At 35.1% G+C, this 23716-nt stretch overlaps 1 protein-coding gene across 1 annotated transcript in view; it reads right to left on the bottom strand.

The window, feature by feature from the left end:
- Nucleotides 1-23716, bottom strand: part of EYS (eyes shut homolog) — an 863631-nt gene that overhangs the window by 570588 nt on the left and 269327 nt on the right. Inside the window, exons 13-14 of the mRNA XM_064650232.1 lie at nucleotides 8202-8315; nucleotides 5826-5948 (exon numbers count right to left, since the gene is read on the bottom strand). Of these exons, the coding sequence (XP_064506302.1) occupies nucleotides 5826-5948; nucleotides 8202-8315 (237 nt within the window). The remainder of the gene's footprint in view (nucleotides 1-5825; nucleotides 5949-8201; nucleotides 8316-23716) is intronic.

The following is a 23716-nucleotide window of genomic DNA, read 5'->3' as shown; positions in this document are numbered from 1 at the left end:
GACATGACTGTTTTGTTTTTTTTTTTATTTGATAAAATCCTCCTAGCAACTGACAAAATTTTTTAAATTGAAAATCAAACCTATTCATATAAGATGATTATATTACAATTTATCTAAAATTAATTAAACACATAGTCACACCCAGAAAAATATTAATGGATGTTCTACGTACATTATATTATGCATGACAGCTGGCATCACTATTGAAAAAAGCAACCATTATATCTAAAATAAAGGGGATAAACTAATATACAAAAATAATCTAATAACATCTTCAGTAGAGAAAAGATAAAGTAAATTCCATGCAAGCTAATTAAAGTTGTGATTAAAGAATTAACTTATCTTTTGTCAGATGGTTCCAACTCTCATTATTCACCTTCAAATTTAAACCAATCACGCTTAGTATTTGAAGGCAGAAAATTATTGGAGAAACGTGCCATTTAATTTCTCACAGAAAAAAAAAGAAACTGCTTATATTTTAAGTGACTGGAAAAAGCAATTGATTTGTTTTTCTTTCATGCAATTCAATAATTGTTATGTATTATTTTATCAGTTTCTTTATGCAAAGTAATTCACAGCATGACAGTACTTAAACAGACTTTTCTGCACTCTACTGATCTTTTTTTTTCCCTTTCAAGTGTTGAATTCCTTCCAAGGAAAGCAGGTACTCTTACACATGAGATAACAATAAATAGTCTCTAATAACCCAGAAGTGCATAGTGAATACATTTATTTCCATGTATGCATAAATACTGTTTATTTTCCAGCAAGTTAAGTTTGCACACCCAGCTGCAGGAAGCCTGCCCTCGGCAGTGTTTGTGGCAACCGGCAGCCCATCTGCAGTGTTCCAGATGAGCAGGGGAAAGGCAGTCAGCCCTTCATTCTTGTGCCACCGTGGTCCACTATGACTCAGAGCTCTGCTGGCCAGGAGCCAGGGAAACATCCCTCTCCCTTCAGTCTTCAGTTTCCAGGTTTTGGTTTGGTTTGAAAAACCTTACTGCCTTGACTGCAGATCAGACACAGGCATGCTGTTTAAATGGATTTCCTCATTAGGGGACATTGGAGAAAAGAAGACCTGACTTTTGGGCTACTTCTCTATGAGCCACAAGGACCAACTGATGTGGAACAGTAATCTGATAAATGAGATGTGAACAGGACTGAGTTCCTATGACTGACTCTAAAGATGAGTGAGCAATAATAGATCACAGACTCACATAATAATAGAAACATTTAGGTTGGAATAGACTTCCAGGATGATCAAGTCCATCTTTTCACCAATCACTACCATGTCAATAAGTGTCGTGTCCAGTTGTTTCTTGAACTCCTCCAAGGATGGTGACTCCACCACCTCACTGGCAGCCTGTTCTAATGCTTGACAACCCTTGGCATGAAGAAATTTTTCCTGATGTCCAACCTGAACATGCCTGGTGCATCTTAAGGCTGTGTACTTTCATCCTGTCACTAGTTGCCTGGGAGAAGAGGCCAACCCCCACCTTGCTACAACCTTCCTTTGGGTAGAGGTAGATTTCTCAGCCTAGTTTTTATCTTTGATTGTTGAGGACAGGACTAGATATGATTAGTACGGAATGGAGAATGGACCAAGTCAATAATTTTAAACTGTGCAATTGTCCTGATATTAACTAAAAATGTATGTGTCAGGCAGAAGCTGCCTAAAATAGAATAGCTTTTGCAGGCTTACTGAAAACAAAGATTCTTTTCCATAGGAAAAGAATGGACAGGAAAAGATTTTCAAAAGCACAAAGAAAGGTATCGCTTTTTGTCTTATCATTGAATGAATTGAGCTGGAAGACACTGCACATCCTTTTATAATTTTGGTTTTTGAATGTTCAGTGTTGCACTAAGCACTTGTTTAGCCACAATAGCTACACAAAATTCCAAAAGCTCAATAGTATGAGACACCTTAGATGAAACTACATAGATCTGATCTTCAGAAAGCAGATTAAAAGGCTTTCAAATTTATTTATTCTGTTGTATAAAGCCTAAAGACTTATTTAAGTCAACATGTGACTGATGGTAGAATCTGACTGTTGATTCATACTGTTTCATTATAATATTAAGCAGGTAAACCTAAAGCAAGGATGATTTTGCACATAGATAATTCATATGGAAAATGATATAAGTGAAGAAGTCAGATTAAGAATCTCATGCACAAAAACTACAACAAACTTCAGTGCTAAGTGCTAAGGTAAAAATCACTTTGGAAGCACACTGTTGAAATCTGTTTAACTAATAATCTCTTCTAAAATTTAAAATGGAGAAAGGCTTTACAATGAACAAAATATAATCACATCATTTATTTAAGATTAAAAAAACATGTCTTCTCTTCCCAGAACAGTGACTTACAAAATTCTTTCATCCCAATGTCTTTCATTACCAGAGAAAATCCACTCAAATAAAGAAAACGGTCAGTAACCAACACCTCATAAAATTACCTTTTCCTTCTGTATCATTGATGAATTCAATACCATCCCATCTGATTAATGCTTTGCTTCAAGGTATCTTACTACTTCAGGGACTAAAGGTGTCCTATTGTTTAATATTAAAATTCCTTACTTCACCTGTCTTCGAGTTTGGTTAATGCCCAGAATTAACTAATCTGGATATGCTGAGCAAGTCTTTTTCTAATTTTTGAGGCTAGTCAGGTTTACAGACCTGGATTGTCTTTACCTATCTCAACTGCCAGAGGTTCTCAAAACCCCTCTAGCAAAATTGAACAAAGCATTGTGAGGGAGGAGGTCGCAGTACTGCCATCTCTCCATTTGTCTAGTAGCCCTTTACTGTGGGATAATTACTGTGATCCTGCATATGCAGATTCCCACGAGAGGGCACTTGAGAGCAAGCTTTGATTGAAGAGAGAAAGTATTTTCCTTGTTTTTCTCAGGAGCTGCTTTTCTCTGTCTGCCTATCTTGCAAAGAGTAAAGGAAATGCCATGCAGCAGGTTGTAAAGGCTTCCAGTACTCTAGTGCTCACTCTTCTAACAACAAAAAAATGCTCTTGGAAGCAGAAGCTGCAAGAAGACTCCCTGGTCCTCTCGGGACTCTCTCAGCTGTTTTGGGTGTTCCTGCTCTGCTGGCTTTCCTTCAGCAGAAGAGTTTCTCGCTCCACCCAGCCCTTCCCCCTGCCACACGCACAGCATTGCCTCTTTCCAGCTCTGTTCCCAGGGAAGGACCAAGCTCCGCTACCTGTGGCACACCACAGCCAAGGCCATTCAAACAGGCAGCTGTCTCCCTCCTGTCCAAAGCTGCCCTTCCAGCAGAGCTTTAGTGCACAAGGCATGTGACATCAAATAGGATTGATGCCGCCAGGCACAGAGCTAGTAAACTGCAAAAGAAACAACCAACTAGACCAATTTATGCCCAACCAGTTCAGATGCTAAAGGTTAACTTTATTTGGAAATGAGTTTTAACATGCTAGGAAAGCAAAAATGTGTTTAAAAGAAGCAGAGAAGTAAAAATCAGTCGTACACATTTACTTGACGTTTTCAAATTTCATTTCCTTGATCAAGTCTTGTCAGAAGAATATAAGGTGTGATTGACAGGGCATTAGCAGATCTGTTGGTGAACTTTCTAACTTGTTCCTCCATGTAATCAGAGCTAACTGTTCTAATGAGCTAACTGTGCTGTTAATGGCACTTCTCTACATTGCTTAAATATTAAGAGGATAAACAAACTGTTCCTATATATACACTGTGTTTCCTTTTTCCCTTAACAAGCTGAGTATATCACTGCTACTGTGACAATAGCCTCTTGCACCATTTATACCATTCTTGGACCACTGTTTTCTTTTCTTAGAAGGTAGGAGCTCAAATATGCAGTATTTTGCATTGAAGAATCTTTCTAGGGACACTGAAGCAGATCCTGGAAGACTTGGAGAGAGCAGACCTAATGAGATCCACAATGACTGACTGCAAATTAATTATACGAACAGCATGAGCACAGATGAAATATCCAGTGTAATCAGGAGGGTCCTTGTTCCTACTTCTAATTCCAGTCAGCAGAGTGTTGGATTTGCTTTCTTGTGGGAGCTGTCCTATCTCACAAACAAAAAAAAAAAAAACTAATATGAAGTGAGATCAACAGCATATTTTTGATGAGAAGTCTCTCACATAGGAAAGGCAGGAGAAAATAGAGCTGTTTCACAATGGTGCATTATGCAGTCATGTGACCTTCTATGACTTCAATATAAGCCTAAGGTACCCATTAAAGTCTACTTATAACTTACTGGTAACTGTTTTTACCACTGATAGATCCTGAATCCCTTTTGTCTTGGAATTAACAGATATGTCATTGACTAACTGTTTGCATCAGTATGAATTTAGGATTAGAGTTTGTCCTAAGGAAAACATACTCTGTCCTAGGCTGTCTTGGTGACACACACACATTAGTTTATAGTTCTGGCTCTGTAATGTGGATTCTGTCATATCCCAAAGTAGTGTAGCTGTATTTTCGAAGAAACAACTTTTCTTGCACATCCTTGTTCAAACTGACTGTTAGCAACTTACTACAGAAAAGCTAGACATTTTCCATTTTGATTCTAGCAGTATAGCACAAAGTTTTCAAAGCTCCTTCTTTTAAAATTATTGCATTAAAACTTCTTCTCTTGTATAAACAAATACGTTGCAATCACCTGTGTTATTTTCAAAATTGATATGAAATAGACATATACTATGCAAACTCTTGACAGCAAAGACAGTTATCAAAGTAAAAAGGAGAATAAGATCTTGTAGGAAATAGGGCACATCTCAGTTTTGTAATGCTGAATAATATTAGAATATGTTTGCATGAATCAAGAAAACTCACAGATGCCTGTGGAAATTGCAACTATTATTACTTTCACAGATTCTAAATCTCTGTGTGACATCTTACATTCCTTATGTTCCATCTTCCTATTTTTAACCATTGACAAAATATGTATGAAGTGCTCCTAAACTGTCACTGGTGTTACTATCAACCTGAAATGCTCTACTTCTAACCTAATTTTACCTCCTCATCCTTCATTGATTTTTTAACTTTTCTAAGTAATAGATCACTTTCAATTTTTTTTCTTTCCTCTCCAAAGATTTTGAACTCTTGTACATATCTGTTTAACTTTTTATTAGAACACCTACTAACCATGTATGATTTCTTAGACTGCCACTACTTGTCTTCCTGTTATCACTTATGATTAATGATGCTCCATTTGCCTCCCTGAAATCAGCAGCTTAAAGTCAAGGTGTTCCAGCCTCCAACATAGTTGTTAAAATGGCATATTTTTTGAGACAGTTTTATTGATTTCCCCATGATCCTGTTAGCTGCTTCTGGCAGAAAGTAAGGCCATGAAGACTATTCCTGATGCAAGAGATATTTTCTTAAACCTGTTAGACACACAAATAATTGTGCAACTTACAAGCTATTTATCATGAGGATCTGATGGCACCTTCCTTGAAGAGAACAAAGTGTCCTACTAAAATTGTGTTCATTTTTTCATCTCAGTCAAGTATATCTCATATAAGATCTTCTGAAGAAAAATAGCACCAGCTATAGCTACCTGCTCACCTATGTTTCATAGGCTGGGTGTTTTTTGAACACTTTTTTCTAGGCAAAATAGTTTTGCCTTCCATTAACTAATCAAATAGCAAACATACACTGCTTTCATTTATTACCATATCGGGAGGGAAATTAAAGCAGATTATCAATCACACAGAAAACTGAGTTGAGTTTTTATTCAGTAATGCTAAAACACTGAACAAAATGCAATTAATTTCAGAAAAGAAAATAAATAGTTTAGCTATTTAATATCTTTCCGAGGTTAAAATAAATCTTACCAGTGAATCCTGGAGGACAAGCACATATGTAGTCTGCAACTAGATCTAAACAAGTTGAATTGCTTTTACAGAAGCCAAAAGTGCACTCATCAAAGTTGATTTCACAGTTCAGACCTTCAAATCCTTGGTTTGAAAAAAAAAAAGCAGAAAAGAGCTTTACATTATTCAGTTATATTTGTGCCTTATTTTTCTAAAGCATGTCTTTGGGTTCCTTGTTTTCAGTTTACTCTTGTAAAAAATAATCTGAAGTTTTATGGTAAGATCATTCTAAAAGCTTTTTCTGCTCTGTCATGAATTGAAAAATGCATTTGTCCATCAAATATACTTTAAAAAGAGATAATAAATTATTATAAATAAATAAATTATAAATTATTAACAAATTTAGGATTTTGAAATTATTTTGAACTTGTATTTTAGCAGAGACTTAAGAATTTATGTATCTGCTGACATTTTGACAACATTGCAGATTAAGTGATGCTGGGATTTGGACATCTGTTCCCAAAATAAAAGTCAGCTCTTAAAATCTCTCTTAAAATCAGCTCTCAGTTATTTCTTTATTTTTTCTTTATTTATTTCACAGTATCACAGAATTATCAAGATGGAAGAGACCTTCTAGATCATCCAGTCCAACTACCAACCCAGCACCACCATAATCCCTCCCGAACAATATCTCTGAGTGCCACATCTTGAATACTTCCTGAGATGGTGACTTCACCATCTCCCTGTGAAACTTATTCCAATGTCTAAGCACTCTTTCAGTGATATTTTTTTTTTTGAATATCTGATTCCAACCTACCCTAGTGCAACTTGAGGCTATTTTCTCTCGTCCTTTCACTTGAGATACGGCAGAAGAGGCCAACCCCTACCTCACTGTAACCTCCTTTCAGGTAGCTGTAGAGAGCAATGAGGTCCTCCCTGAGCCTCTTTTTCTCTAGACTAAACGACACCAGTTTCTTGTGTCATAGTGACTTTTAGCAACCTCAGAAGTCCAACAGCGTTTTTTTGTAGTTGATTGCTAGAGAATCTCCTCTTTAATATCTGACATTTTATGCTTTTGTAAATGTATTCTAATTTATGGTCATGCTACAAAATGACTATCATTAGTGCTGTCAAAGGCCATGGCTGCAGGAAGACCATGACTAATGCTAAGCTACTGGCACCCTCAGTGCGAGGCATATTCTCACAGTTTCTCAAACTGACCATGGAACCAATTTTCACTGTTCCTTAAGTCATAAAACTTTAGAATTACCCTTAATTCATTAATAATGTATAGAATAACAGTTCTTATTTGCATTTGGAGTTTAATCAGACTCATGTCTCACAGATAACAAGTAAGCCACAAAATTATCAATGTGGATGCCGAGATTTATTTTTATAAGCTGACCAGGCAGTCTAAAGAGCAGAATGATCTTTTCCAAGGTTAATTTTCAGCTACCTTCCAATGTCTGTTTTGGCTTCTAATTTAAGCCAATTAATTACAGAGGCTGTGCTTATTTGTGGCAATTTCATCTTTTGTGATGAGTTTCTGAAGTTATCACCACTGGAATGTTGATATTAATATACACATACCGAAATATTGTAAGTTATGAAATCAGCTCCCATGATCATATGCTTAGAAAATAGTACAATTCGAAGATTAAAATCAAAAAAGTTTAAAACATAGAAACAACATAACAGATTTGCTTTATTTTTAAATAAAAATCCAATTAAAATAAATCTAAACCTACAAATATTCAGAAAAACCATTTTTGAAAGTATTTCAGAATGACACTGTAATTTTAAATGTTTTGAAACATTTTACTTTGACTACTTTTTTCTTGATATCATTCATTTGTTCATAGAGTTCTGATAACACTGAGCACTGTATATTTTTAAAGAAACGGACTACTGGTGCTGAAAATCACATTATTTTTGTCTGTGAAAATTTTAATAGATTTTTTTAGTGGAAACCTATTAAAGTAATTACTATGACCATTGTCATTTGCTTACTAGACTCAGAAAGCTGCCCATTAGTAACTCAGGTTGAAATAGTTTTTTTATAAGATTATTGATTATACTTTCCATGGAATTCATGTACTTCTCATTTGTCTTTTTTTCACTCCTTTGGACTGTGCTGCAATCACAAAGTTCTGTTTGAAAAAAAGGTACCGCTTCCAAGTGTATCTGTCTCTACTCTTAATGAGCATAGTTGTTTTGGTGGGCATATTGCCTCAGTAAGGAAAGATGTAAATAAGACTTTGGAAAAGAATTAATAACTTTCACAGAAAGGAAATTTTAACGATGGCTTTGAAGACTGTCAAAAAGTTGTTTTGCAAACTGCAGACAGTTTTGAAAATTGTCAAAGATAATAAAAATAAATTATTTTCAACAATTTACCTTCCGGGCAAAAACAATCATAGCTGTTGACATCATTCTGACAGACAGCACCATTCAAGCAGGGAGCAGAATCACACTCGTTCATTTCTGTTTCACAGTATCGACCTGAAAAACCTGCAAAGGAAGTAGGATAAGTTTTGATTTTCTTCATCATTATGTGTGCTATTAGCATAAAACTCGTACTTCAAATGTTGTTCTGTATCTAAAACCAAGAGGTGTTATGATCCATATTCCCCTGAAAAAGGAAACCTGAAGTTAGAGCTTCTGTGTTTTATTTACAAAGAGTTAAATTTTACTAATTTCTTATTCAATATTTTAAATATATGTCTTTATTGACGGAATAAAGCAATAAATGAAGCGGGACGAGCTACCAGAAAGAAAGAAGACATTCATAGCAGCATGCAAACTAGATAGAAATTTTCAAGTGTTTTGCTTCTATTAGAGTCATTTTAGTACTTTTATGATAGAATCACAAAATGTTTTGTGTCAGACTGACCTTAAAGATTAACTGGTTCCAAGCTCGCTGCCAGGAGCAGGGACACCTTCCGCTAGATGAGGTTGCTCAATACCTTTTCAGAATTTTGCCATGTCAGTATAAGAGAGAGTACATCAATTATCTCTCATCCATCTTCTAATCCTTACTACTGTGGAGAGGAACAAAATAAGGAGTACCAATACACTGAGGCGTAGCAAAGATGTGCCGTGTGAGTCAGGTCTTCAGGATGTGTAAAGTGCCTGGCTCAGTTACTGTGGTGTGTGTTGCGGTTGTGCATGTTGCTAAAAGGAGGAAAGTGGGCATCAGTAAAAAAAAAATCTGAAGACTAATTAGGCTTGCATAAGGAAAGGGAAACTCAGTTTTCTCATTTCTTATGGGCACTTTGACACACTGCAGGGTGCTGGTGCCCCAGCTGGGGCTGCAGGGGGTTCTGTGAGGGGGGGCCGGGGCTGTCCCGTGCTGGGCACAGCCAGTTCCAGCCAGCTCCGACCCATCCATGGCAGGGCACAGCTGAGCCCACAGCTGAGGGGAGGCGCCTCGGGGGAAATGTAAAGAAGCAGGGATGGGGAAGGTTGTGGTAATTTGGTTCTCACTACGCAAAACTGCATTAATTGGGAATAAATTAAATCAATTTTCCTCAATTTGAGCCCCCTTTACCCATGACAGTAACAGCTAAGTGATCTCTCTGTCTTTCTCTACCCATAAGCTTTTTAATCTTTTCTTCTCCCCTCATGCCGGTGAGAAGACAGGGTGAGAGAACGGCTGGGAAAGGGTCTGAGAACCAGCCAAGGTCAGCCACCACACATCTACAGCTTTGTTCTGTGTTAATTCCAAATATCACCACTAATCTTTGCACAGCCACTGGCACATTCTGTTTGAACGGAAGAATAAAAACATAATCAAATCATTATAGTTCCTAAAATATATTTAAAAAATCCATAAATAACATAAAAGGGGTCCTATTGAATATTTTTATCCTCTTCTTCTGTTCCATGTCTTTCCATGTATCTTAGTGTAATTATTTAAATGGAGGAAAAGCATTCTTTTCTGTATGAGGTTTCCAGGAGCTGAGTTGTGAAAGATGTATTGTGAAAGCGTCACATACTGTTAAATGGAGGTTTATTTATATATTTTTTATTTTCTTAAGAAATTATTTTTAAAAGTGCTAAATACAAATAAATCAATAAATTAGAACAATCATATGTGTTAGAAAAGAAAGATGATTTTATGTATTTTTTTCTTATTTTTATGTCACTTCAACCTTATTTTGTTTAGAAAACAAATTCAAAACCCTTCAGAATCACCATGAATTGACAGTCTATGATGCATCTGTGAACACCAGAAAAAATAATTTCTATAGAGTTGATATTTATGTCAGCAAAATGACAACAAATGCAGATAAGAATGTAATGTCCCAGCACAATCAACATATGAGTCCTTTTTCTCTTTGTTGCAGAATTTATTTATGAATTCTAATATAAGGGTAGGTTCTCACATAAGATACCAAGCACAACCTGCACAGAATACAAGAGGAGTCAGATATCAGACACGCCTTCAAAGAATCTCCTTTTCATTCTTGTCTTAGGCAACTTGTTTGGAAGGCATCACACAACCACCAGTATTTGGAGTGTTCTGGATTATTTAATATCATATATTTCCAATGAGTCTACCTAAGTATCAATGAAAATGTAGATAATTTGAAGTAGTTAGTACATTGATTGCAGAGGGTACAAAAAATGTAGATTATTAGGAGGTAAATCATAATTTTGTTCCTAATTTAAGAGTTGCTATAATTTATCAGCATTGCTAGTTGTGCTGTTATATTTGGAAATATGATTAGTCACTACATTTTGATACATTACTAATCATTGATTATAAAAGTATCATCCAGAGATTAGATTTTTGGTTTAGAACACATTCTTTTTCCAAAAAGCTTTCTTCCTGACATGAAACACTGTTTCCACTTGCAGATATCATAGAAGGAAAACAAGCAGTGCTTTTCAGGTGGAAGCGTTGTTAAGGTCAAACCAGGGAACTCTGCGCTGTCCATTCCAGGTTATTTTTTGTCATTCTTTGGATTGTGGAACTGACCTCAGTAACCTAGGATTTTCCCCCTTATCCTAAATTCCAATGTGTTTTATTTTCCTATCACTTGGGTATCTAATAACGGTGTTAATTTTCAAAAAAATGGAAGTATTGTAAAATTAGTATATAGAATTCAAGTCCTGAATTAAATTTGTCTAATTTATCTTTCACTACTAATCAAGTTTCTTCATTAATTGGTTACCTCTACTAATTCATATCTTTACTGTCGATTCAACTTTTATATATTTTAAGTGTAGCCTTTAAGCCTATTTTCAAGATCAAAAGTAAACCAAGACCTGAAATATTTGGATTTAACTGTACTCCCAGGAAGAACACAGCATGGAAACAAGCTAAATATTGCACTAACCCTTCATGCAGGCTGGTTAGTTTCAGTTGTGATTAGATGAGCTTTCTCACACTAAATCCACCCTACATGTATTGTTTCAATATCAAAATTACCAGCCCGGTTATCTTTCTTGAAGACAATAAACCTACAGCAAGGTATTATGAAATATAGACTGCAAAACTTCAGAGGATAGTAGTGTAGATACTTGTGACATGAATATTTGGACCATAAAATACTCAAGATTCCAGCATGAAAAGTTCTGGTCACTTTTTTAATGCCCTTCTCTGGCCATTGGAAAAGAAAGTAAAGGAAAATAAACCAACCAAATATCACAGTTCATTTCAAGTCACACGTAATTGCATAGAAAAGCACTAATGTTGGTAATCCTGTGACTCCAAATCCCTTCTAGTAATGAACAATAGCTGGAAAATAACACAACAGTCAGCAGGTGACCACTGTGTCTAGTTTCTACAAAGATTGCTTAGTTAAGTTCCTCAGATCTCTTAGTATTACAGACCATGAATGGGTCATTACATGAACAGTAACAACTCTGAAATTATCTTTTCTTTCCTGAATATTCTTTAAGGAAAAAAAAAAGTTTCAATTTGGATGATTTGGCCAAAGAGCTATAGTCTATTCAAACAGTCTGACCACATTTTGAAGTTATCTTATATGAAGTGTCTAAGCAGAGTGTAGAAAAAAGACAGAGCTCTATGCTTTGATAACACAGTTTGCCGTCTACCTGGTTTAAAGATAGCATGTTCACATTTACTTCCCAGGTTAGTCCTACCCAATCTGACCCTCTTCCAACTGGGAATTCAGAATAGGCAATTTGCCTGTTCTTATTTGTGTTCACTGATAACCTGGTGTCAAAAGAAAGTGAAAATAATAAAAGAAGAATGAGTTGAATTGATGTTGAAAAGATATTTAAGAGTCTTACAAATTTATGTTTTACAGCAATGCCCTTTAATATAACAGTTGCAGAGCATATCCAAATTCAGAACTGCATATTTACTTATTCCTTAAGATTTTTTCAAAAGAACAGTACTCCAGGACCAGCTATATAGGGAGAATGTAAATAAAACCCCTCATGATTTAAAGTAGTAGCTTATAGCAATTTTATCTGCTCAATGATGGGAATGTGTTCGAGTGCTCAACCTGCACATTTTATATGTATATAGTTTTTTTCTGTTAAAAAAAAAAATAAAAACTGTAAAATTAGAATTGATTCAAAAATTATCAGATCGATGTTTTGGTTTCAGACTTCCAATGACAGAATAAACTAGGTTTAAGAACCATTTTACATGACCTATCTAACTTTGTAATGAGTGAAGTAACTATTTACAAAGGTATTTACTTTACATGTAAAGTAACTATTTACAAAGGTATTATGAGATTAAGCATCATGAAAATGAAAAACTGAGAGGCAAAATTAACCATTATACATCCTTTATTATAAATTCTAGCTGACTACGTACATGAATTATTGCAAGTTTAGTTTTTATTTAATTAATATAGGTGTATTTCCTTAATGTATTGTAAATTGGGAGCTTTGAAGAATCTATCAGATTCCCAGAGTAGTTATTATTTGCTTCACAGGACTTATCAAAGTTCCTAACTTAAAAGGTCAGAAAAGTGAGTTTGGAAGCACATGTAGGGTACAGTTAGTGGGTGCATCCATGATGTGTGTGCATGAGTGCATGTGTGCCTGAGCATCTGTCTGTGTATATGTTTCATGGCCAGTCTTCGCGAATGAAGATTTGGGAAAGGTCTTTACCCTTCGAGCCTGCGCAGTGGATTTTTTAGGTGAGACACAGTGTGCTCTGAACTGAGCCCACCCTTTAACCCTAAGGTTCATCTGCCAGGGCCGAGCGAGCTTGGACAGTGGCAGCGAGGTCCTCAGGACGTAGGTTTGTTTAGAGTGACCTTCTCTTAGATGGATGGCCTTACGAGCTCCATCTGCCCGGAGGAGTTCCCTGACTGGGAATCAAACCCAGACCGCAGCGGTGAGAGCGCCGCATCCTAACCACTAGACCACCAGGGGTCCTCTTTGTATATATGTACAGATCTGAGTATCAGTGGCTTGTAATCTTATGCCCAGATACCAACAACAGGAGAGAGTGGGATCTGCCAACAACTACTGAACAGAATGACTGACTGAGTCCAGCTGCCAGGGGGATCCACATTGTATGCATGTACTTGTATATACATGTATTTTCCTCTAACTGACTTTAATCCTGGTTGACCAGAGAAGGGAGTAAGATGTGGCTGTTGGTGCCCCTTATTTTGTTCAAGTGCAATATTTCCTGTCTGTGTGGCTGGTTGTGAGTATACACATGTATATACGTCCTGTAGTTGTGTGCATGTGCCTTTTGGGAAAAAAATCCTCCCAGCCTTGCCACTGTTTGGGGCAGGGAGCATGGTACTGCAGCAGTATCACCACTGCTGGGCTACTGGCTTCAGAAGCTCATGACAGACCAGACCTGCCACTTTAGGAAATGCCAATTTGTACTAAACTTCAGCACTTCTCAGGAAACCACGGCAGCACAAGTTCTGTGTTCTTGGATGTAGAAATGCAAGGTTTAAAACATGGATATTATTGCATACACTTCAAGCCATTGAAGCTTTAACTTAGCTCATATTCTGCTTTGTGAAAATTTTAATTGTATGGGTGCGTCGCTAAAGTTGGAAACAGTGGAAGGCATTAAACTGCCTTACAGTTTAGCCTATGAAAATTGAGCTAGAAATTCAGTTTGGCAGATCTATAAAACGAAAAAACGTTTAAATTAGTTTTTTGTGGGAAAACAGGGTAGAGTTGTTCACTTGTTCCTAAATTACAAGTGCCAGATGAAGAAAAGATAAATTGGTATTTTTGTAAATAGCAACCAAAGGTGCAAGATTTAATCGGAAGTATAATGAAAAATTGTTCTAAAGGGCCTATAGGGTGAATCAAGACTTATATATTTTAATATAAATTAATATATTTTAATTTGTTTTGATGATAATACTGAAGAAACTTGGGGCAATAAAAGCAAAAATATTAACACCAAAGAAATTAGCTGATACTTTTTACTTTTTAAATTGAACATAAGGAGCTGAAGAAAACAAGAATAAAAAGTGCTTTACATGTAAATACATTAAAAAACTACAGGAGAAATTTCTTTTGCCTGTGCTTTTAAAGCACAGGCATTTTGATCTTTAGAAAAACAAAGGTAGTTAGGAACAACTACCAAGCTACTTTAATGTAGTTGCAACAGACCATTTTTTAAAATTTTAAAAAGTTAGAATTGTTTTCTAGCAGTTCTGTCTTTTTTGAAAATGTTAGCTTCTGACACTTCCTTGTAAATGAGAACTAGCTAACTAGGAGGAAACTAATTCAGATTGAAAACTTTACTGTCTCCAATTTGGCCCAAATAAGGTTTGGGTTTGTTTTGGTTTTTTTTCCCTAAAAGAACAGAAAATTAACAAGCACAGAGAACAGCACCTCATTCTTTAAAATGAAAAAAATACTTTTCGATGCTGTTCTTTTTTTTTTTAGCATTTTCTATTTCATAAATTATTTATTGAAAATATACTTTGTATAGGGCTTTTTAACAGAGCTATGGACAAGTGTATTAGGTCATTTTTGAAAAAAATACTTAACATTCTTATAAGTTTTGCTAATAGTATCAAGATGTTTTAGAAACTACTACTGCCCTTCCAGGATCAGAAAAAAAACCCCACACATTTTGATCCTGCCATTGGTAACAGTTCTATCATTGGAGACAGTCTGAAATCTGAGAACAGAAGTGACTCATGAGTTTCCAGTCCTCAACATGTTGTGGTTGTGATGTTGCAGCAACTCCCTGTGATGAGTTATGACAGGGTCACCCTTTCTCAGCAGTCATGTAAATGCCCAGCATTTTTCCTGACATTCTGTGTTTTTTTGATACAGAAAGACTAGTAGGCAAAGGCAAATATCATAGGGGCAAATACAGAGTTGCAAAGAGCAGAAGTTGTTTTGTAAAGGTTTTCACTGTATAGTTCACTTTATGCTGCTGCAGCTCTTCAGAGCTGCCTTTGTTATGTTATCAACTTCTGATGGGAGGGAAGAAATTAAAGGTATAAGTAGAATCTGTCTTTAATAGAGTTTAGTGTACACAGAATTATACACTCTGAAATATTTGAAAGGAAAACATATTGATAGAATTTTATTTATCTCTTACTTGTAGCATTTTTAAGATAATTTGTCCCGCAGACAGAAAACAATTTAAATGTAATTTGTATTTATCTTAAATTGTTTCTGCTGAAGTAGAATTATTAATTTACAATATAATACTGTATAATATACTTTGATTATGTTTATTTCTTGCTGATCAGAATGCTGACAAATTACACTTCTTTCACACATATTAATTAACTAAAAGCGCTGAAAGGACGTGAGGAAGAATAAGCTTCATTTGTATTATTTTTAAATCAAGAATGAGTTGAGTGGTTTTAACTACATTATAATCCATGTATTACCACTTAATTACATTTGATATAATAAAATTAATTTAGACAAGAAAACAGAAAAGATTTGTCAGCTAAAATATATCTGCATGTTTGATATAATAGAAGTTTCACCAGTTCTATACCCATGAAAATATGGAAATAAATTTCTCTGTGTGGGTACTCCAAACCTTTGTCCTCTACGCTCTTACTCTATATGATTACTTTGGCAGCCCTGACCCTATGGTCTATGAACCAGGAAAAAATTCTATTCCTTCATGCATCCAGTTCTGCTCTCCATTAGCCAATGATAAGCAATATCATGAGACATCTACTCCTGAATAAATATTTCCATTCAGTCAAGCGAAAAAGCATGTGTTCCATATGTAAATCCTTTCAAGCAGTCAAGAGCACATTTATGGGAATCTTTTGTGTAAAAATATATTGATGTAATTTGTGGTTTAATCTATTAGTTCTCCTTAAAAGTAATATAATATGATATCATATACATGTAATATACATGTATAGTATACTATAGTCCTGTATCTTATTGTATCGTATTGTATAAAATGCAATTTGAAGTTTATCATAAAATAGTGGGTTTGTATTAGTATAAAAAGTAGGTAAACAAATTATGCCTCCATAAATATTTTGAACTGCCTTCACTGAGTGGCAAATAGCTATCGTCGGAGCATGTAATAAGTGATGCAGCTGCTGCACAACTTTTCTCTACACTGAAAATGCAAAATACATCTGAAAGATACATTAAAAGTATTAAATTAGATTGCAAGGAAAAAATTAATAACTGAGAGTTTCTGGGGTTGCAGATCTGGAAAAATATAGCATAATTATTTACTAAGGATATAGTTTCATAATTTTTTTGCCAATACACTTACACTGAAGTAGCTATTTTCAGACTGAAAGCTTTATAAATCTTTATTTAAACTTGCTCCACAAGATAAGGTTGAGATCTTTTTTCCCACTGGTATTAGCCATAGTTTTCTTAGCCAATGGAAAGGTAAAATAAAACATAAATACTCAAGAAAAAGAATACGATTCACTGGGAAATAATTTTGTGAGAGAAGCATTGCTTGCAGGAATCTTTTACATATATGAAATTGTTTTAAAAATGGAGTTATTTTTATAGAGTTGTAGATATTCTGCAAAGACATATACAGTCATCTGACTCATAAACATATTTCATATGTCAAAACTTCAATATTATTTTCTTTTTTGGATCCCAGTATTAAGGAATAAGTCATAAAAGGAAAAATATTTTCAGTGTGTCATAAATAATCCAAGAAACTGTAGGTCAAATCTAAAAAAAAATCAGTTGTTTCAATAGAAAATATAAAGTAAAAATAAGTTTCTGATATTTGATAATTGAGACTTATGATTCCACCTTCTCATTCTTAGCAGGTAGGTCACAACCAAAGAAAAAGGAATCTGCATTATGAATATGTCAGAAAAGTGAGACACTTCCTAAGCCCTATAGGCATCTTACCTGGATGCTTAAATCTATTAGCTCTCATCCTTGTTCACTAATAGCAAGAAATCTTTGCTATTAAATTTTATTTTTAATAATATATGTATTTTTAAAAAGGAAACAATATATGTCTAACTTTTGAATGATTCCATTAGTTTCTGCTAAATTACATCAACACAAATGTGGCCTGGGATCATCTTCCCAGGAGTTTGAATTCAGACACTACATCAAAGTAGTAGTTTTATATAGTGGTAAGACTCCTAGACATTTTTCAAGGATGAAAGCATAAAACTGAAAAATATTTTATGTTACAGTCTTTAAAGTCTCAACTCTTAAAATGTCAAGCTAAGCCAGTTACTAAAGTAGGTTATATGTGAATCTCTTGCACACAGGTTATGTACTGAAAAATAAGGTGCGTTCAGAAACTGAGCTGTGTACACCTCCAGTGTGTGAACTCTTCTTGTTGAAATCACATTTTTTTATGTCTTTGTTCCAAAGGAAGACCATTTATTAAAAACCTTCTCTGAAATTAAACAGCAGTTCAATCCCCAGAACTGATTGGATAGAAAGCCAGATGAATGGCACAGTATTTTCTATTTCAAATACATCTTGGCAAAATAAACGAAGAGTCTCATTAGAGAAAAGCACTGCTTTTTCAAGATGTAAGGAAGACAATTTTTTATAGTGAGAACATTCACAGGAACAACCTCCCAAGGGACATGGTAGAGTCCCCATCAGTGGAGGTTTCCAAGATGCAATTGGACAAGGTGGTAGATGCACTCATATAGGCTCGCTTTTCAGCCAAAGGTTGGACAAAATGATTTCTTGAGACCCCTTTCAACCTGGGTTGTTCTATGATTCTATCACAAAAAAAAAAAAAAGCCTGTGAAAAAGGTCAGTAGAATGGCCAGGGAAATAGAGATCCTGTCACACAAGAGAGGACTCAGAAATTTTGCTTTGTCCAGTGTAGCAAAATGTAGGCTGAAAGAAGATATGAGTGTTTCTCCTAACTTTGTCAGTGAGAAAAATAAAATTAAAAGAAAAGTGAAAAACTGTTTAGGTTAAAGAATAAGTATCACAGGTACAAAGTGATTCTTTTTGTCACAAACAAATTTAAATTACATAGTAGAAAGACTTAATCAGTTGAGGAAGTCTACTGGTACACACTTATTCATTAGATGTTTTCATAGAAGTACTCATCATCTCTCATGAGCTTCTTAAATCTGCATAAATAAATTGTGATATCATTTAAAACTAAAGAGAGGATATAAAATTCCTTACAGAACAATTTTAATATGATAACATGTCAGCTTGTATTAAGAACATATATCACTAGCCTGAATATGATAGAAAAAAAATATTTTTCAAAAAATCAAGATTACATTTAGAGTTGAACTAGCAGAGCACCAAATATTATTAATAATAAAGAAGTCTCCTCAACTGCTAGAATCCAGAAAAAGCAGAGAAAGTAGTTAATACCTCTTAATCTAAAATTTTAAATAATTCTGTCAACAGAAGACATCCTCAGTATTCTGGAGTTTGACATAAGAGTATTGGAATACATGTGTAGAAACAGTACAATGTAAGCAAACGAAGACATGCAACTTCAGATCATAGTGGATTTACACAGAGGAACAGAGAGGCTACAGAAAATCACACTGGCAGCATTAATTCTGGCTTATCAGGTATTGTAATCTTAATCACTCTTTTAGTATAGGTTGTGGATATATACATGTTAGCTGCATTCAAGTATTAAGAAGGAAAGAATAAAGTCCTCAGTTGTGCAAGGGATACAATATGGGCAAACTATTCTGCTTTTACAAAATTCCACTGACCTTCTAGATTAATCTAGAAGCATTAAAGAAGAAGATATCATCTACCAGATGTTTCAGTTTTCTAAATCTGCATCTGGCCACTCAAGGTTAAGCCATTACTCTCTTCATGCATTTAAGAGGGGAAGGGAGTTATCCATAGTTTAGCTATCTTGTGTTTGGCAAACTACCCTGCATCTGTATAGGGTTTCATGTCATATTTTTATTTTTAGTCTCTCAGTTGTCTGAGCCTAGGATACTAAATTAGCAGAAAACTTTAGAACAAGGAGAGAACAGGCACATTAGGATTATCTTGTACAAGTATTAGAATTATTTGTATAGGAGATAAAGCTTTCTTGACAGCCAGTTGAAGACTGTTGAACAAATTTCAATAGGAATTAAGAACAAACATATAACAGAGAGTACATGTATTCAATTATTTAAAAAAATCCCTGTATGATTTGCCCTTGCAGAGACAAATAAAGACAGACTTGCATGTGGGCAATGCTAGTCACACAAACCATACCGTGGGCCTGAATAGCAAACCAGGTCCCCTGACAGCATGATTTTATAAAAACTGTACAAGCTGAGGCTTACTGATTTTACTTGTGAAACAGCAGGAGATCTTCCTGGCTTTTCTTCCAACATATTCTAATTTTCCAATGCCCCATGAAATTTTTTTTTGATGATGAAAAGCATCAGAATGGTTTCTTCCATTCCTGTTAAGAACAACTTTCTTTTTTCCTCCCGTTAGTATCTGTCTTTTTGAGAGGATGTCATTACTGCAGACAAATTTGTAAAGCCACATCAAAACGAAGGACACATGATCAGCACCTGTATACCTCCCACAGATAAAAAACTGCAGATGACACCACAAAGAGCTCTATTCCAAGCAAGATACTGAACATACCTGTTACCACAGGTAGCACAGGGACAACTATTGTTTCATTTATATCTCTAGGCCTGAGGAACCTCTTTCTGCATTTGTGATTTTCAGAACTTACTGCTCGAGTGAAAAGAATAACAGGATTTACAGCTCGAGTAAAAGGAATAAATTATGAAGTTGTGGACACAGCTGAAAGAAAATACAACACATTTATGTAGTTAAAATTTTCTCCAGTGAAAATGCACTAGAAGCAATATATTTACAAGGATTTGGGGAGCTGTTTTTACTTGTCATTCTTTCATTTGGGTTTCTGCTTTCCGTTCCTGATGTTCTGGGTTTTTTTGTAGTGATGTCTTATTCTATATTTATTTGTCTAACAGATTTTAAACTGACATCAAACTAAAATATTCTTGATTAATTCACTGTAAAAGAAATAGAATGGACAAATGGTATAAGAAATAGTAGTTCTACATCTGTACTTTAATAACGAGATGGGTGCTTTTCTATCAGAGACTAAAATTCTCATGCATGTACTGTGATATACTTGTTGCTCAGCAGATGCACAACATGGTTGCCCTTTCTTTCCAGATAAGTATCTCAGGGGACATGGAGCATTGTTAATTTCTTTTAAATAATTCAACAGACTATTAACAATTTCATAACTCCTTAGATTCATAAGTCTATTCAAATTAGCTGTCCTTATAAGCAAAGTATTCAGGACACAATTTTACCCTAGGAAAATCTCAAACATAAGTTTAGAAATAGTCTCAAGACTAACCTTAAATCTAAATGACAAGTAGCTCAGAGTATATAGCATTTGAACTAACTTAAATGTTAATTTTTGCTTCTTGCTGGTAAAGTCTGCTCAAATTCTGCAATATAAAAAAATAAAAGAAGCTCTTTAATTTCCCATAATTTATAGAGGCAAAGATGCTGAGTATGACTCCCAGTGAAACTGGTTGAATTGACATCCCTGAAATTTGGTAACCACTCATCACAAATAGAAATACTTAATTATGGATGGCAGGAGTTCCGGAACACACGCAGACGATCAATATGATCAGGCGATGTTCAACTTATTATCTAAATGAGTTAACTTTTATACAGTTTAGTTTTTTCCGGGTACGTGATTACAACAAGGTGATTGGATAGCTCAGTCTGTGCACGTCTCATGCCTTCAGTTCATTGGTTCTGATGCTCTGTCCACGTGACCTGACATCATTCATGCCACCCAAAGTCCCTCCTATTGACCTGCCTTTAGGGATTTTCCCGAGGCTTTCCAGGTGTCCCTTTATCTCCAGTTTTCCCACAACTTTCAACTATAAACACACGATTTTCTCATACCTTACAACTATAAACATAGAGTATTCACACAGCTAACAATTATAAACATGCATAGTTTCACACAGTTTGCAAGTATAAACACAGAGTTTTCACACAGTTTGCAACCTCCAAAGTTATGTCAAGCGACGCCTAGTGCTTCTCAAAAATATGGATTGTTCATAATGTGTCCATTTCCTGCAAATTCTCTACACTTCATGTGACTATCAGAGGAGAAAAAATAAAAAGGCAAAAATATAAACTTATATTGTAACTGTTAGCAGACTGTAGATAATTGTGGACATGGGTGTGCGTAAACATCTCAAGCAAAAGCCTGCAACTTGTTAGCTGCAGTCATCATGTGGCCTTATTGTAAATTTTGATAACACCAGCACCAAATAAAGGTTGCATGTCTTGAATCTTCCAGTTAAGACGACATGGGAGAATCACCCATTTGATCACCTGTTGTGCTTCTGCACAGATTGTTTAGACTGAGAGAGAGAACTGAGGGTGGTCAAGCTTTCAAAGAGAAGAGCTGGTACTGAAAAACAGTAGCTCCTGAAAGCAAGTAGTGGTGGTATAGAGAAAGGGATTGGTAAGGAAGAAGTTAAAGATCTTGACTGGAAGAAAGATCCTGGAAGTGTGGCAAGAGCCTGGAAATCAGAGTGATGTGGGGGAAAAAAAGCCAGGGCATGTGCAGGGCCTGTGATTGGTAATGCTCAAGACTGATAGCTTTGAGCAGAGGCTCAGCATGAGCCAAAGACACCCTTCTGCTTGAGCTTCCCACAAAATCAAACCATGCTAAATGTAGCACTGAAAGGGTGTTAGTGGGTGATTGTGTGGGATAACCAGTTATGGTAAAAGCTCTAATCTGGTCTGTTCTTAAGTAAACCCCATTATCCAGATTCAATATGGACTCTCATTTACATTGTTTTCCCTGACCATGGCTGGATTGGCACCAAACATGTCATTTTGAAGAGATTCAAAATATGTGACTTTCCTTGACAGAGAATTTTGCTTTACTTACAATGAAAAAGGAGCATACTTGATAGCACACTATATATAGCGCTCTGAGCTGGGCTGTTTGTGTACCAAATATATTTTATCTGCTAAGTACTCAAAGTTAATCCATCTCATTATCATACCTTGCTGGTACATACAGATGCTGCTTTTTAGTTGCATGATTAAAATGGGAGCTGTTATTAAATAAAAAAAAAAATTGACCTTAGAGTCAAACACTTTGAATCAGTGTAATTTTTCTCTTACAGAACCAGAAAAATAAATTTCTCTTTCATCTAAGATCTCAGTGAACTGGAGTGTAGCTATGGTCACGATAAAGGCAGAAAAAAACACTGAAAAATATATACCCAGAAATTTAAAAAATCAAGTGTCCTCTGAGGGGAGTAGCTGAGCTGTATTTAGTATTATAAATATATATTTAATATAAGGAATTAGATAACCATAAGGAAAAAAAATCACGTTTGGAGTATATTTAACATGGCTTAAAAATCAGGGCAAGCTAAAGCACGGAAGAAAAGTAAATATTGCTACAAAATTTAGTACTGCGGTGATAAAATGTTGGTATAATCATTTCAAGACAGCTAAACAATAAAAGAAAATGGTTAATCTCTGCAATCAGTTACTACTAAAAAATGTTGTCCCCTCCCATTCATGAATAAACGAGTAATCTGGTTTTACAGAACCACTGAGTATGGGCAATGAAGTAGGTATTTTTCACAGCACTCAAGAAGTACCATCACCATTTCCTGTAACAGGGGATTTTAACAATGATGTGACAGTTTAATGCAAGACCATGGAGACCAAACGCTTTCAGTGCTGTTATAAGGTGAGATAACCATGACAAAATGATTTCTGTATGTGTCTATAGGGACCCCGTTATGAGTCTATCATTCTGGCATTACAGTGTGAAATTATGATGGGGAAAAAAAATCATTCAAATTTGTACTGCATGGCAGTGATGCTCCAGCATGAGTTAATGATATGCAGCAACTGAAATGCAAGCCTTCTTTTTTCCTGTATACTGAATAAAAATCTGTCTAACTACAAAGCTTTTATTCACAGGTAGTGCAAGAGAATTTAATATAAAGTAAAATATCAGAATTATCTTCTGGTAATCATGTATTCTTCTTTACTAAGTGTAAAAATTCTGTCCTTAGGCTAAATCAAGGTGTTTCTTTGCAAATTTAACCTCAATAGAAATTCACTTTATACAGATAAATACACAAACAAAATCACATCTCAATATTTAATTATAAATTCAATTATCTCTGTCTACAAAATCTAAAAAGAATAGAGAACCTGCTCCTCATTTACTCAAATTTCTATTTGCTTTCTCCAATCCAATTATTCTTACACATCTGCCAACTTGGACTTCTTTAGTTAAGCTAATTTTGGTCTTGTTCTTCCAGGTGTCCTAACATATGTATTTATGAATCTATTTCCTAATATTTCATTATTAGCCCTCCATGACCAGTGATTTTCTTTAAAGAAGTAGTAGTGTGTCCTTACTCATTGATCAAAGGGTATTTTTTTTTCCTCATAAAAGCCTCACTTACTTGAAGTATTTTTAGTCAACATTACTGTTAATTTATTCA

This window comes from Pseudopipra pipra, chromosome 3 (assembly GCF_036250125.1).
Source record: "Pseudopipra pipra isolate bDixPip1 chromosome 3, bDixPip1.hap1, whole genome shotgun sequence".
NCBI classification, from domain to species: Eukaryota; Metazoa; Chordata; class Aves; order Passeriformes; family Pipridae; genus Pseudopipra; species Pseudopipra pipra.
Note: the sequence above shows the minus strand (reverse complement) of the source record. Positions and strands in the feature narration are given on the sequence as shown.